At 36.4% G+C, this 13,283-nt stretch overlaps 1 protein-coding gene across 3 annotated transcripts in view; it reads right to left on the reverse strand.

The window, feature by feature from the left end:
* Nucleotides 1-13,283, reverse strand: part of LOC150086434 (katanin-interacting protein-like) — a 351,533-nt gene that overhangs the window by 113,163 nt on the left and 225,087 nt on the right. For all 3 annotated transcript variants that reach the window (XM_090372573.1, XM_090372572.1, XM_090372571.1), the window contains 2 exons: nt 9,133-9,330; nt 1,065-1,202 (listed from right to left, as the gene is read on the reverse strand). In XM_090372573.1, coding sequence (XP_090228699.1) covers nt 1,065-1,202; nt 9,133-9,330 — 336 coding nt within the window. The remainder of the gene's footprint in view (nt 1-1,064; nt 1,203-9,132; nt 9,331-13,283) is intronic.

Raw genomic sequence — 13,283 nt, forward strand, 5'->3', positions numbered from 1 at the left:
TAAATAGTAAGAAGTATATAACCCCCCCCCCCCCAGTATAACAGTGCATCGGCTTCTGTGGCCATAATGCACCTCCCAAGGTTTTTGCACTACTCTGATCCAAGCCCGAGATGGGATTCAAACCTGCGACCTTTGGGTTGCCAGGCAGGCACTTTACCCACCCGGCTAGCCCGGTCGGCACCCTGGGTTATAATGCCAGAGGAAGAAGAAGATGGGAGTGGGCAACTTAATACCCTTTGAAATATCCTTTCAAGGTGGCACACTTAGCTCAATGATTTTCCAATTCTTGGAAGCATTTCTGGTAAGCCAATTTTCAAATTGACAAAAGTTGAACCACTGTATTATTCTTTATTGTTTGTATGTCACCAAATCATGTCATTTCAGGGTTTTTTCAGTCTACAAGAAGGGGAGGGGCCTTACATGGTGAATCAAAGATTGCTGCATTTAAGGAATTCAATGTTTCACCAAAAAGTCTGTACAAGTAGTAATGAATGTGATGTCATTATTGTGAAGAACTAGTCTTTGGAATTCCACTTTTCCATCTTTTTCTTTGAACTGCATCACAAAGGCATTACAGGACTTAAATGCTGAACTCATAATCATTTGTCCCTCTGGAGTGTGTTTGTGGTGGATAACAACACCATCACAACTTTACTGGGTCAGAAGGAAAAAAGAAGTCTTCCACTTTGCCTGTTTTAAGAAGATCAAGTGTTTCAGTTGTAGTTTTCTTATTTAAAACCAAAATTTAACACAAACTGAATTTTGATATTTAACTCATATGCGCACACAATCTGTGTTGAATATCTCACATTTTGAAATATAATAAGATGTAAAAACATGTCTTTGTTATTGGCTGAAAGTAACAGACTGTCATAAGCAAGTGAACAGCTTACTGTGTAAGGATGACACTGTCTAAACACATTATGCTTTGTCACAATGCATTCTGTTGCCTCAATTTTGAACAAAGCATAATCTATATTTTTTGACCAGACCTTGAATGCATTGCAAAGATAAAAACTGGCACTAACGAGGTTAAGGTGGTAGTAATAATAATAGCAACTTACATCTCCAAATGCATCAGTACTGCCCTGAATTCCTCCACATGCTTGAGCAATCTCACCTTTAAATATTGGCCTTTCATCAAGAAACATGTGAATGTGTTTTGCTCCTCTAAATGAATGAATACGAGATTTATTGTAGTTCTGTAAAAAAATAAAGTATAAAAAAAGTAATAAAAATATATTCCATATCTCTAAAATATTCCATAATTTAATATATATTTTAATTTAACAAATAAATTTAATTTTTAAAAGGAAATGTTAACAAGAACTACCAAAATACACATGTATAAGATATTTTCATTTATTTATTTTTTGCAAATGATGGCAAAGCAGACAATAATTAGAGCAGTCATTCCAACCGTGTTGAGAATATAATAGATTACACAGTAATGCAACTGACAAAGAAATAGAAAATAGTTTTTTCTGTCTGCTTATGGGTTTTAACTTCTATATTTCTTAGTTGCCACCATAAAGTGGGTGACAACTGCTAAGAAGTATGAATGCTCATAGGAAGACAATTAAATATCTACAATAAAAAAAAAGCAGAACTTAATAAGTATTTCTTTAAATTCATAACGTAAATCGTCAAAATGTCTACATCAGTTATACTTCTTAATAATGAAGCCTTCATAAATATCTGTGATGGCCATGTATAAACAAGCAAAAAAACATGCAAAAAAGAAAAATGCATGGGATACATATGTAGGTGGTGGATGACTTTTGTAGGTGGTGGATGACTTTCATCAACCGATGAAATACCACCACTTTGCTTATTGGAGGCTTGAAGTGGTGAAACCCATGTTTAGTCTCTATAGCAAAGTTTCTGGCATCTCCCTCCCCCCATACTTCTCCTTCAACCCATGTACTATAGGTTTTGATACCTTTCGTGTTTGGGGTTTTCATAACAAAAAAAAAAAAAAAAATTAATGGGCGACATGGAAGCCAATGATAGATATAAGCTGGTCTGTAACCAAGTCACAAAGGAGGTTAGGCAGGCAAAGTCAGATTACGAGAAATCTTTGGGAAAGGATGCAAAGAAAAACAGCAGAGAGTTCTTTACTTTTGTAAACTCTAGAAGGAAGGGGATGTATCAGATTGGTCCACTGGATATCGATGGTTCAACTGTTGATGATCCTGCTCAGGTAGCTATCAAACTATATGAGTATTTTACATCTACATTCACACATGAGGAGTTATTCAGGGAGGGGAATGCCAGAGGTGAATTAAACTCTGGCAGTGAGCTAGATAATTTTGTAATAACCGAGAGCAAAGTGAAGGAGAAATTGTTGAAGATAAACATAAGAAATGCACCTGGGGTGGATGGGATCTATCCAGTTATATTAAAGGAGGTAAGGAAGTAAACAAACCCATAGCCATAATTATGAGAGCTTCCTTGGACTCAGGGGATGTACCCATGGACTGGAGATGTGCAAATATGACCCCAATTCACAAAGGAGATCAAAGGGCGACACAAGTAATTACAGACCTGTTAGTTTAACTGAGGTGTGAGGAACCACACTGTACATGTGATTCCTCGCACCTCAGTATGTAAATCTCTCACCCTCCAGGCACACTGCCGTCCCGGGGTGACCCACAGTTTCTTGTGGTTAATAAATGGATAATAATAATAATAACAATAATATCAGGCTTAATGTCCAGGTTTGCAGACAATACGAAGGTTGGCAGGGTTGTTAAGACACTCTCAGCAGAAGGGCTGAGAGGTGTCAGCTGAAGTTTAACATGACAAATGTAAAGTACTGCATACGGGAAGCAGTAACCCCAGGTAAAATATGAACTGTGTGCTACTACACTGACAGAGAATGAAGAGGACCTGGGTGTAATTGTGCAGGCAGATATGAAGTTTTATGAGCAGTGCAGGCAGTCTGCAAGAGTAGCTCATGGTGTCTTGTCAATGATATACAGGAATTTTTCTAGCAGGGATAAGGAGGTGATTATTCCCTTGTATAAGACAACGGTCAGGCCATATCCTTGAGTACTGTATACAGGTCTGGAGGCCTCATTTTAGGAAGGATGTAGAGCTGCTGGAGCAAGTGCAGAGAAGGGCAACAAGATTAGTGAATGGAACAAAGGTTGCTCTTACAAAGGAAGGCTTAAGTTTTGCAAATTATAGTGTCTGGAGACTAGGCACCTGCAAGGTGATCTGATTGAGGTGTATAAAGCCTTGAATGGTTTGAGCATGCTTCAATGCTGATGGGATTCTTCCTCTTGCTTCCGTAGCCAGGTGGGAAGGAGCAGCAGTGCGTAGCACACGCTTCTTGATTAGTCCAGGGTTCGAGCCCGTCACCACCAAATATGGAGGATGCGGAAAGGTCAGTGAATGACCACCGTATATCCCAGAGCAATATGGCCTTAGTTGCTAATGCTCCTAAAAACCAAATAACAACAACTTGCTCAGAATAATCGCCTGAGAGGGCATAAATTCAAATTGAGGAAAGACAGTTGTGGGTGTGGAAGTTTGCCTTTAGCCAGTGGGTGGTTGATAGCTGGAACAAACTTCCATCTGTTGTTGTAGAAGTTGATAGCTTAAATAGATTCAAGGCAGAACTAAACAAATATTTGGAGCCAGTGGATGTGAAATTAGAAGTTTTTTTTTTTTTTTATTTTGCTGATGCTATATAAGCTTGCTGTCTTGCATCATGTGCCTTTACTAATGCTAAACTGGAGGGGAATTTCCATAAATACTGTTCAGGTGCTCAAGTTTTGTCCAGACCAGCAGTTAAACTATGTGTGAACTATCACCCTGAAAGGTAGGAATATTCTGTCCCATTTAGTTCCAAAATAACTTTTAATACCTGCAATCAGTGCAAAACCTGTACTAAATACTAACCAATGTTTAACTTGAACTAGAAATGGAATGTGGAGTCTAGTACTAGTAATGGCCATATGGTGCAGGGAAGCCTAAGGCTTAAAGCTGCACCAGCCAAAAAAAAAAAAAAAAAATAATAATAAATAAATAAAAATAAAAAATTAGGGAAAAGTCCTGGAAACAGACTCAAAAAACGGCTTCTGGTTTAAATGACGTTTCTGTTCATGGAATACAATGTACATACATCATTAAAGAGCAATATGAATGATTCTATTTATTTTAATCTTACAAGTAGTCTAAAATTATCATGTCTCATCCATGCTAGTTTTGGTGCATTATAATGCAAATGCACTATGATTAAACACACTATGCTTGATCTAGTAACTAAATATGATCACTGTCTGATACAGTTTGAAATCAGTTATTTTCTAAGTTTTTTTGTTTTAAGTTGTATATTTTACCACCACACAGGTGGTACAATAATTTATTGCAATGTAGTAGTTAAAATAAATCAAAAAAATTAACATTACAATTGCATTTTAATTCTGTCTTGCTGGCTGGGAAATACTTTGTTCTCTCACTGGGTCAATGACAAACTTGGGCAAACACTCATTTTCAGAAACTACATTATTATCAACAGGTCAACCTTAAAAACATAAATCTGTCATTCATTAAAAACTTGAAGGCATCATGAAGACATACTGTTTCAATTATTCATCACTCAAACATAAAGTTGCTAATCGAGGACATTCACTAACAGATGAGATTCCATTATCCCATTCCATTATCTTAGAACAGAACAAAACAACTACAGCTGAAAGGCTTTTCCCCAAGCCTCAGAAGAAGGGGACCAAGCAGCTCCAAAAATCTTAAGCAATCTCCCACTGAAAACAAGACAAAGTTACAAGATCTTTTGTAATTTCCTCTTTTCTCCAGTAAAATTGCATTTTCTCTTAAAATATTTCTTCTCCTGAATAAGAAGTATTATGCCCTTCATATATTATATGTTCAGAAAATGATTTATTCTGGACAGTACTGTTCATATTACTACATTAGTGACTGCATACACTTTGAAAAGATTTTTTTTTCTTCTTCAGTACACACACACACACACATATATGTATCTGCCAAAACATTATGACCACCTACCTAATATGCTGTTGGTCCTCCACGTGCAGCCAAAACAGCTCTTACCTGGCAAGGCATGGATGCTACAAGATTTCTAAATGTGTCTTGTGGTATCTGGTACCAACACATAACCAGCAGATCCTTTAACTCCTGTAAGGTCCGTGGTTGAGATGCCGCAGATTGAAGTTGCTCTTCCAACACAAACCACAGATGCTCGATGGGATTGATGTCTGGGGAATTTGGAGGCCAAGGCAATACCTGGAAGTCTTCCTCATGTTCTGTGAACCAGCCTCGAACAATCTGGGAGGTGTGGCATGGAGCATTATCCTGCTGAAAGACGGCACCGCCAGAGGCAAAGACCGTTGCCATGAAAGGGTGTACCTGGTCAGCAATGATGTTTAGGTAGGTGGTAGACATCAGAGTGCCCGGCACATGGATGACTGAATCCAGGGTATCCCAGCAAACATCACCCAAAGCATGACACCACCACCACCACCACCAGCAGCTTGTTTTCGTCCCACTGTGCATCCAGGCACCATCACTTCCCCAGGTAAACGACACACACACACCTGGCCATCCACATGGTGCAACAAGAAACGTGATTCATTGGACCAGATGACCTTCTTCCAATCACTCAAGTTCCAGTTTCAATGCTTGTGTGCCCATTATAGGCGCTGTCGCCAGTGAACCGTGGTTAGCATGGGGCACTCGGAGCGGCCTGTGGATATGCAGAGCCCCATTTTCAGCAGGGTTCGATGTACTGTGTGTTGTGACGCATTACTCCCATCACCTACATTCAAATTACCAGTGAGTTGCGCCACAGTCGCCCTTCTGTTGCCACGTACCATCCAGGAGAGCTTTTGCTCACCTCAAGCATCGATGAGCCGTGGTCATCCAACACTTCGCCAGTGGTTCGTGGATTTTTCCTCCTCGGACCACTTCCGGTAGGTACTAACCACGGCTGACCATGAGCACCCCACTAGCTGTGCCATTTCAGATATGCTCTGACCCAGTCGTCTGGTCATTACAATTTGGACTTTGTCAAACTCGCTTAAGTCTGCTGCCTTTCCCATCTGAAGAACAAGAGTAATGCTGATTAATGGAGCTCAGTATCAGCTGTTTTTTAAACTGTGTCCCGAACTGCGCACGCTTTTCACCTGCAGTTGCTTCTATTTGCATAATGACTCGCTGGTCATAATGTTTTGGCTCATCGGTGTGTGTGTAAGATAAATTATGTTACATTTATTTTAGTAATTTTGCTGCCAAAGATAAACAGATATACATTCGTTTATTGAAACTACTAAATCCCTTATATGTTACATTCAACTTACTTTACCATATGTGCACTAAAAAAAGAAAAGACCAGCTCTTCATCCCAACATAAATTAGATATGGTTGACAGCCTTGATTCCTTAGATATAGTGTTTATGGAAATACACGATAACTGCCTTGTTGGGCTGCTAGGAAAGCTCGTGGAGTTTTGTCAATGATATATAGGAAATTTTCCAGCAGGGATAAGGAGGTGATTATCTCATTGTATAAAGCAATGGTTAGGTCACATCAGTACTGCATACAGGTCTGGTAGAAAAATTTTAGGAAGAATGTGGATCTGTTGGAATAGGTGCAAAGAAGAGCAATAAGATTCATGATGGGAATAAAAGTGTATTCTTACCAAGAAAGACTTTAGTTCTGCAAACTGCTGTCTGGAAACTAAGCTTTTGCAAGGAGACTGACCGAGGTGTTTAAGGCTTGAATGGATTGAGTAAGCTAATGTTGATGGTATCTTTACTCTTGCTAAGACAATACGTGTAAGGGAGTATTAATTTAAATTAAGGATGGTTGCAAGACAGATGTGCAGAAATTTGCTTTCAGCCCAAGGATAGCTGATTGCTGGAAAAGAGGTTCCAACTGGTACTGTAGAAGTGAGTAGATTGAATAAATTTAAAGAATTAGGCGAATTATTAGAGGAGATGGATGGATAGTGGGTTTTTTTTTTTTTTTCTGATGCAGCATGTAAGTTTGCTTCCTTGCATAATTTGCCACCACTAATATGAATTTAAATATAATACTAATAATCTGAATCACAAATTGATTGAAAATTTGAGGGAGGTGCAACAGAAAAATCTGTAACAATTCTAACACAAGTTTTCAGAAATTTCAGAATGAAAGTAATTTTTGCCAAGAAGTCTATCTGTGGCAAACCAATATGTGGAAAGGCGCCTCCGTAGCTAGGTGGGCAGGAGCAGCAGTGCATAGCACATGCTTCTTGATTAGACCGGGGTTCGAGCCCGTGACCACCAAATACGGAGGAAGCGGAAAAGTCATTGAATGACCACCGCATATCCCCGGAGCAATATGGCCTTAGTTGCTAATGCTCCTAAAAACCAAATAACTAACAAACAAACGTGTGGAAAAAGCTTTTGAATCTCAGATATGCTGAAATGTAATGCCAAATGAATATAGTCTAAAACAAAAAAGAAAGTCCTTGGCAATGAAATCAATACTCATCATGTCAGTATAAACAAAGTGAAGTATGTTATATTCCCTGGTTAGAAGGTTAGAATATTAAGTGAAGTATTAAGATATAAGTACAATTAAAAAACACCATTACTCCACAATATTTACTTGTATGAAGAGCATAATGTTCTGGGACTTATACTAATTCTTTGTTCGCATACAGGTACTCTTCACACAGGTAAATATCAAGGAATAAGTGTTTTTTCAATTGTAGTTTATCTTAATGGAATCAACCTGCAAAATTATGACTCAATTAAAGTCATGATTAGGGAAAAAAGGAAGTATGTTATATTTGCTGGTTAGGTATTAACAATCTGTATATAAAAAAAAAAAAGTTAAGAGATATAACCTGTTCTAAAATTTGTTGCTTAACCATTTGAATTATGGTGAAAGAAGGTGAAATCTCAATATAATTGTATTCTAATTTAAGATTCATATAATAATAATAATAATAATAATCTATTTAATTGACATAGCAGTGCTGTCAACCTCCAGAAAACTCTGTAATTCTGAAGAAAAAATCAGGAAGTACACAAACCTAAGATCAAAGAGATGTGGCATATGCAACAAATAAGGAACATCCCTATCATTGTGTCAACCACTGGTATGCTGCCAAAGACCCTACATAACAGCCTAGCAGCAATAGGTCTCCCAGAGAACACCTACAAGGAACTCCAGAAAGTTGCAATTCTCAACATCAGTAGGTTAGTCAGAGAGTTCCTTGACCAACAGTAACACCAGACATAACAACCACCCTGTGTATTTGGTAGCAATACCTGTCAAGAGGTGGAACCCCCAATCAGGGAGAAATAATATAAGTGCAACAACAATAATAATCCCTAGTTGAGAACATTAGATCAACTGAGAAACTACCGAACAGAGACTAAAGGACCTTTATACTCTGTTTTATTAATAAAACAAAGTTAAATTTTCAGAAAATATAATTCAGTTTTATATGAACATATTTTTCTTAAATGGACCTGACTGCATTCTCTGTAGTGTGACCATATCTACACTGAGATCAAGGTTACTGATTAGGCTTATTTCAGGGTCAATACTACTTATTTACTTACATATCCATTATCGACAACAGAATAAGTATTACATGCTTATCCAATATCATTCCAGCTTCTTGCTCGATTGATGAGGAAACCAATCTTCTCCATTTAACTCTATCTTCCCACCATTCCTCTTTCCAGCTCCTCTCACCTCCTTCTTCTCAGCCTTCCTCTTGGTCTTTTACCCTTCATCTCCATTTCTAACATCCTCTTTGGCAGTCTGCTATCCACCATTCTCTTTACATTTCCAAACCATCTTAATAAAACATTCTTCCTTGTTCTGCTCTTCGACATATCTCCTTATCAATAAGAGTCCATACTTCTGATAATTTATCAGTCCATATGTCTGTAACTGATCAATTGTCTCAATTGAGAATTGCAGGAAAATTAACTAGCTGCAATTTAGTGGGAAAGGAAAGTAAGGAGGAATTTTAATTATCCATATGAAAAGGCTTCAACAATTATAATTTTCTGTATTTTTGTAATTTAAAATACAGATGGGATTCCTATAATTGATAATTTTGAATAAACTGTGACTTACCCATATTCTAATCATGGCTATCCTCAAACGATATTTGAATGTTATGTATATGTAATGATTACTACCTGGAGTAAATGGAGCAAGCCATAAATGCATGTCGTCATGAGTACGATAAACTCCATCTATTAAATTGCCTATCACACGAGGATCATTTTTATATTCTGAGAGAACATTTATGTCTTCTGGATCAGCTCTGATCTATGAAACAAAAAAGCAAAAGAATTATATATGCAAGAACAGCTATTTAATAAAAAATTATCAAAAATTTATTAAAATACAGTATATCAAATTAACTTGATAAAATAGTATTTTTATAACTATTTCCATTTGATATTTTAAAATTTTTGGGATAACAATCAAATATTACCAAAAAAAAAAGAACATGAAAAATGACAGTAAAATATACTGTATTGCCAGTTTACTTACTAGAAAACTGAAAAATTGATAAAACTAGCAGCAGATAACTATCCCTAGCACTAAAACCAACCCATTCATTGCAAGCCATGTGTGCCTCACCATAGTGAAATCTTGAATAACTTTTGGGACGTTCAACAAAGCAGTAACAATATCAAATAATATGATGGTGTTTTTGTTGCTGCAACTTAAAAAAAAAAAAAAAAACATATTTCATTAAAAAAAAATTTTGCAATAATAAAGATGATACAGTCGGTCCTCGTATAACACGTGTTTACATTACACGAATTCGATCATACACGATTTATAAATAGGGGAACGATATCTTTATATAACACGAACCGAATTCGCTAATGCACGATTCGCCTTCGTGTTTACAAGAAATGGCAGTCGAACGCGGAATCACCCCAACTGAACGCAACACGATAGGAATGAAGAAGATTCTGAAAATGTATTTATGTGTTTTATATCAGTGAAGGGGAAACACATTTCATCATAATAACGTAAAAACCCACACAATTCCAGCTATCGATAATTTGCAATTGCAATTAGATCGAGTTTACGACCAGTTTATAACAGATTCCACTAGCAGAAACGCAACTGGAAATTGTTTTATGGTAGTAACCCCCAGAAATGTGCTTTAGTAAAATGTGAGGTGTTAATAGTGTATCTCGGCCTTTACGGTGTTGTTTATTCAGTTGCTACACGCGCGCAGCTTTGTTTATGTGTATTAAGGGTGCCTCCTCGTTTTGTAATTGTGCTTCAAAAATGAGTAAAATACTTAAAAGGTGGGAAAAGGAAACGTCCTGGCGAAGACACTGCAGATTCAGAGAGAAAAAAAAAAAAGCAATATCGATAAACAGAGGCGGACTGGGTCAAAAATTCTTACCCGGGAAAATTTATAGTGGCCTCATACTACGGTTTATGGCCAAAATCACACCGGCCTCCGGCCCACCGGGGTTTCCCCGGTAAAGCTTATGGCCAGTCCGCCTCTGTCGATAGAGAAAAAAATATGAAATTGTGAAACGCTTTGAGCAAAATGAAAGACCATGTGATATTGCACGTGCTACAGACCTAAATGAGACAACGCCGAAAATTACAAAGAATGCGGAGAAAATAAAAACAACTTTCATAGCAGGAACAACTCAAAGTGTAATTAAAATCCATTAGATTAAGACACAAGAATTGGAAGAGATGGAACGGCTGTCTTTTCTATCTGTTTTTCGATTTTCTATCTGTTTGGATAGAAAATCAAACAAAAAACAAGTTTGCTTACGATAGAAGCAAAAGCATTAGCAATATTTTATTACGTAATAGTCGTAATAAAATACGTAAGCATTTTATTACGACTATTTTATTTAATATAATAAATTTTTTACGAATAAAATACGTATTTTATTCGTAAAAATACTTTTTTAGTATTAAAAAATACTAAAAATACTTTATTATAATATAATAAATAATAAAAAAATAAATGTTTTTTATTATTTATTATATTATAATAAAAATATTATATTATTTTTTATTATGTATTTTAATCGATTAAAATTACCCGATTATTTATTGTGTTTGGTAATGTTTTGGTTCCAAATGTGTGTTCAATCTTGGGTGGTCGGCACCTAACCCCACTTTTCCCATAGGGCCTGTTGTTTATATTGCACGATTTTGCATTGCACGAGGGTTTCTAGGAACACAACTATCGTGCTATACGAGGACAGACTGTATTTTATTTTAGAGTGATAATAGGTAACTGTTTAAATTTTGCCATGAAACATTTTATGCATTTATTTTTATAGTTCTAACTTTATTTTTTTTTATTATTATTTTAAATTATTATTATTATGAATATATTTAATTTTAAACAGCTTATATAATTGCTGATGATGTAAAAAATTAATGGGATTTATTTAATCATAGTTTGTTACAAACATCGAAGTTCTAGATGAGGATAACACATAAAATAACACTACTCTCCATTTTGAAAAAAAATTCACTGATGTTTTTCCATAAAAGGGTGTTTCTGAATCATTTTCTAATACTGATTTCAAAAATAGTTCCATTCGTTTCCATCATGTCAACAAAAATCCTTAAAGAAAATTTGATCTTTCACAAATTTTTGGCAGAATTTGTGCACTGAAATTATAACAAATGCTACTTTTATCAGACTTTTTATATATGAATACATATTGCAAAATACTATTAAAAAGGGCATACAAAGTGCACTAAACACTCGCCTCTCATTTTAAAAACTGATCTATGATGAGTCAAATTTTTGTTTCTTTCATTTTCTTGCAGATCCTTCTACTTTACAGTCCCCCTTCATCATCCAGCAATAGTCAGCCAACATGTTGATATTTAACCTCCTCCCTCTACCTCATCTCCATTGTCTTTCAAGTCTTGGTGAAACCTCTCATCCTTTTTTTCATTAACACTTCCTAGATTTAAGTAGTCGAAGTAGGAGCATAAAAAATGTATCTTGACACTCATGTTGTAGTCCAGTTTCTTGAAGTTTGCAAAATATTTTCAACTATATTCTTGTAGTCTGGCTCCTTGTTGTTCCCTAAAAAGTTCTCAACAACAGACTAAATTCATGCCTGTTTTTCTCTTTTATTCACAGTTCCATCAAAATCTCTGTCTCTCCTCAGTTTGCAAATTTGAGGTTTGAGGCCCAACAAAAATACCTTGTTTTAGCTTTTCTTGGGTGATCAATGGAAATTTAATACAAAAGTAGCTGAAGCAGGGACCATCCTAAAGTAAAGCTTCCACAAACTGTTTCATCAAACCCAGTTTGATATGCAAGGGTGGAAGGAGGATAGTTTGGCACCTACTAATGGTTTATGAATGTTCTTTGATCCAGGCAACGAACTCCCCCTCTTTGGCCAGAACTTGACATCCCAGTACTTACCCCTCACCTGACTGTCTCACTCTCACAAAAAGCAAGGCATTTCTGTGTAGCCAGATTGCTATCCAATCACTTTAAAGTCAGCACAGACCAACCAACCATGTTCTTCACACCCTAATATTTGCCAACAACTTGTTCAAGTTCTTATATGTTTCTTTCAAATGCATGGAGTGAGAGCTACTAGAATTGACCCATATTTATTTCCACTGTGGAGCAATACACTTTAAGCCCCCCTCTGTGATGAATCAATAAAAAGCCTTCACTGTGTAGGATTGTAACCAATCTAAACAGCTCAAACATACAATCAAAAACAGTTCATTAAGTCATTTATATTACTGTTAAAAAATCAGAATCATTCTGAGAAAAGTAGGGGACTAGTTCTTGTTCTGTGTATGTACCATGAGAAAAACATCCCATGTACTAAATCTTTTCACTTAAGTCTAGAACCAAGGAGTTCTGCAGATTCCTTTGGTAAATTTAAAATCTCTCAGCAAATCATCGAGTTCATGCTGTGAAAACATTTGAAGGCTGGACTCAATGTCTCAAGGCATGTATACTTTGGTTTTATCTTCAAAAGCTTCACTTTCAGCACTCTCTGCTGCTACATTCTCAAATATAAGTGGAGGACATGGAATTGGCAGGTAAGCTCCATGTGGGACTAGTCTAATGGCAGATGAAATATTACAATACACAATGCCCTTCTTACTCATTGCATTGTATCCTTGTACATTAACTAAGCAAAAGTAACAGTCATCACAGCAGTTTGTAGGCTCCTGCAAAATCAGGGGAACACTCCAAAATAAGCACAATATGCATTTTATACAAATTCTGAAAT

Source organism: Mastigoproctus giganteus, chromosome 4 (genome assembly GCF_048544385.1).
Source record: "Mastigoproctus giganteus isolate SK-2022 chromosome 4, ASM4854438v1, whole genome shotgun sequence".
Classification (NCBI taxonomy): Eukaryota; Metazoa; Arthropoda; class Arachnida; order Uropygi; family Thelyphonidae; genus Mastigoproctus; species Mastigoproctus giganteus.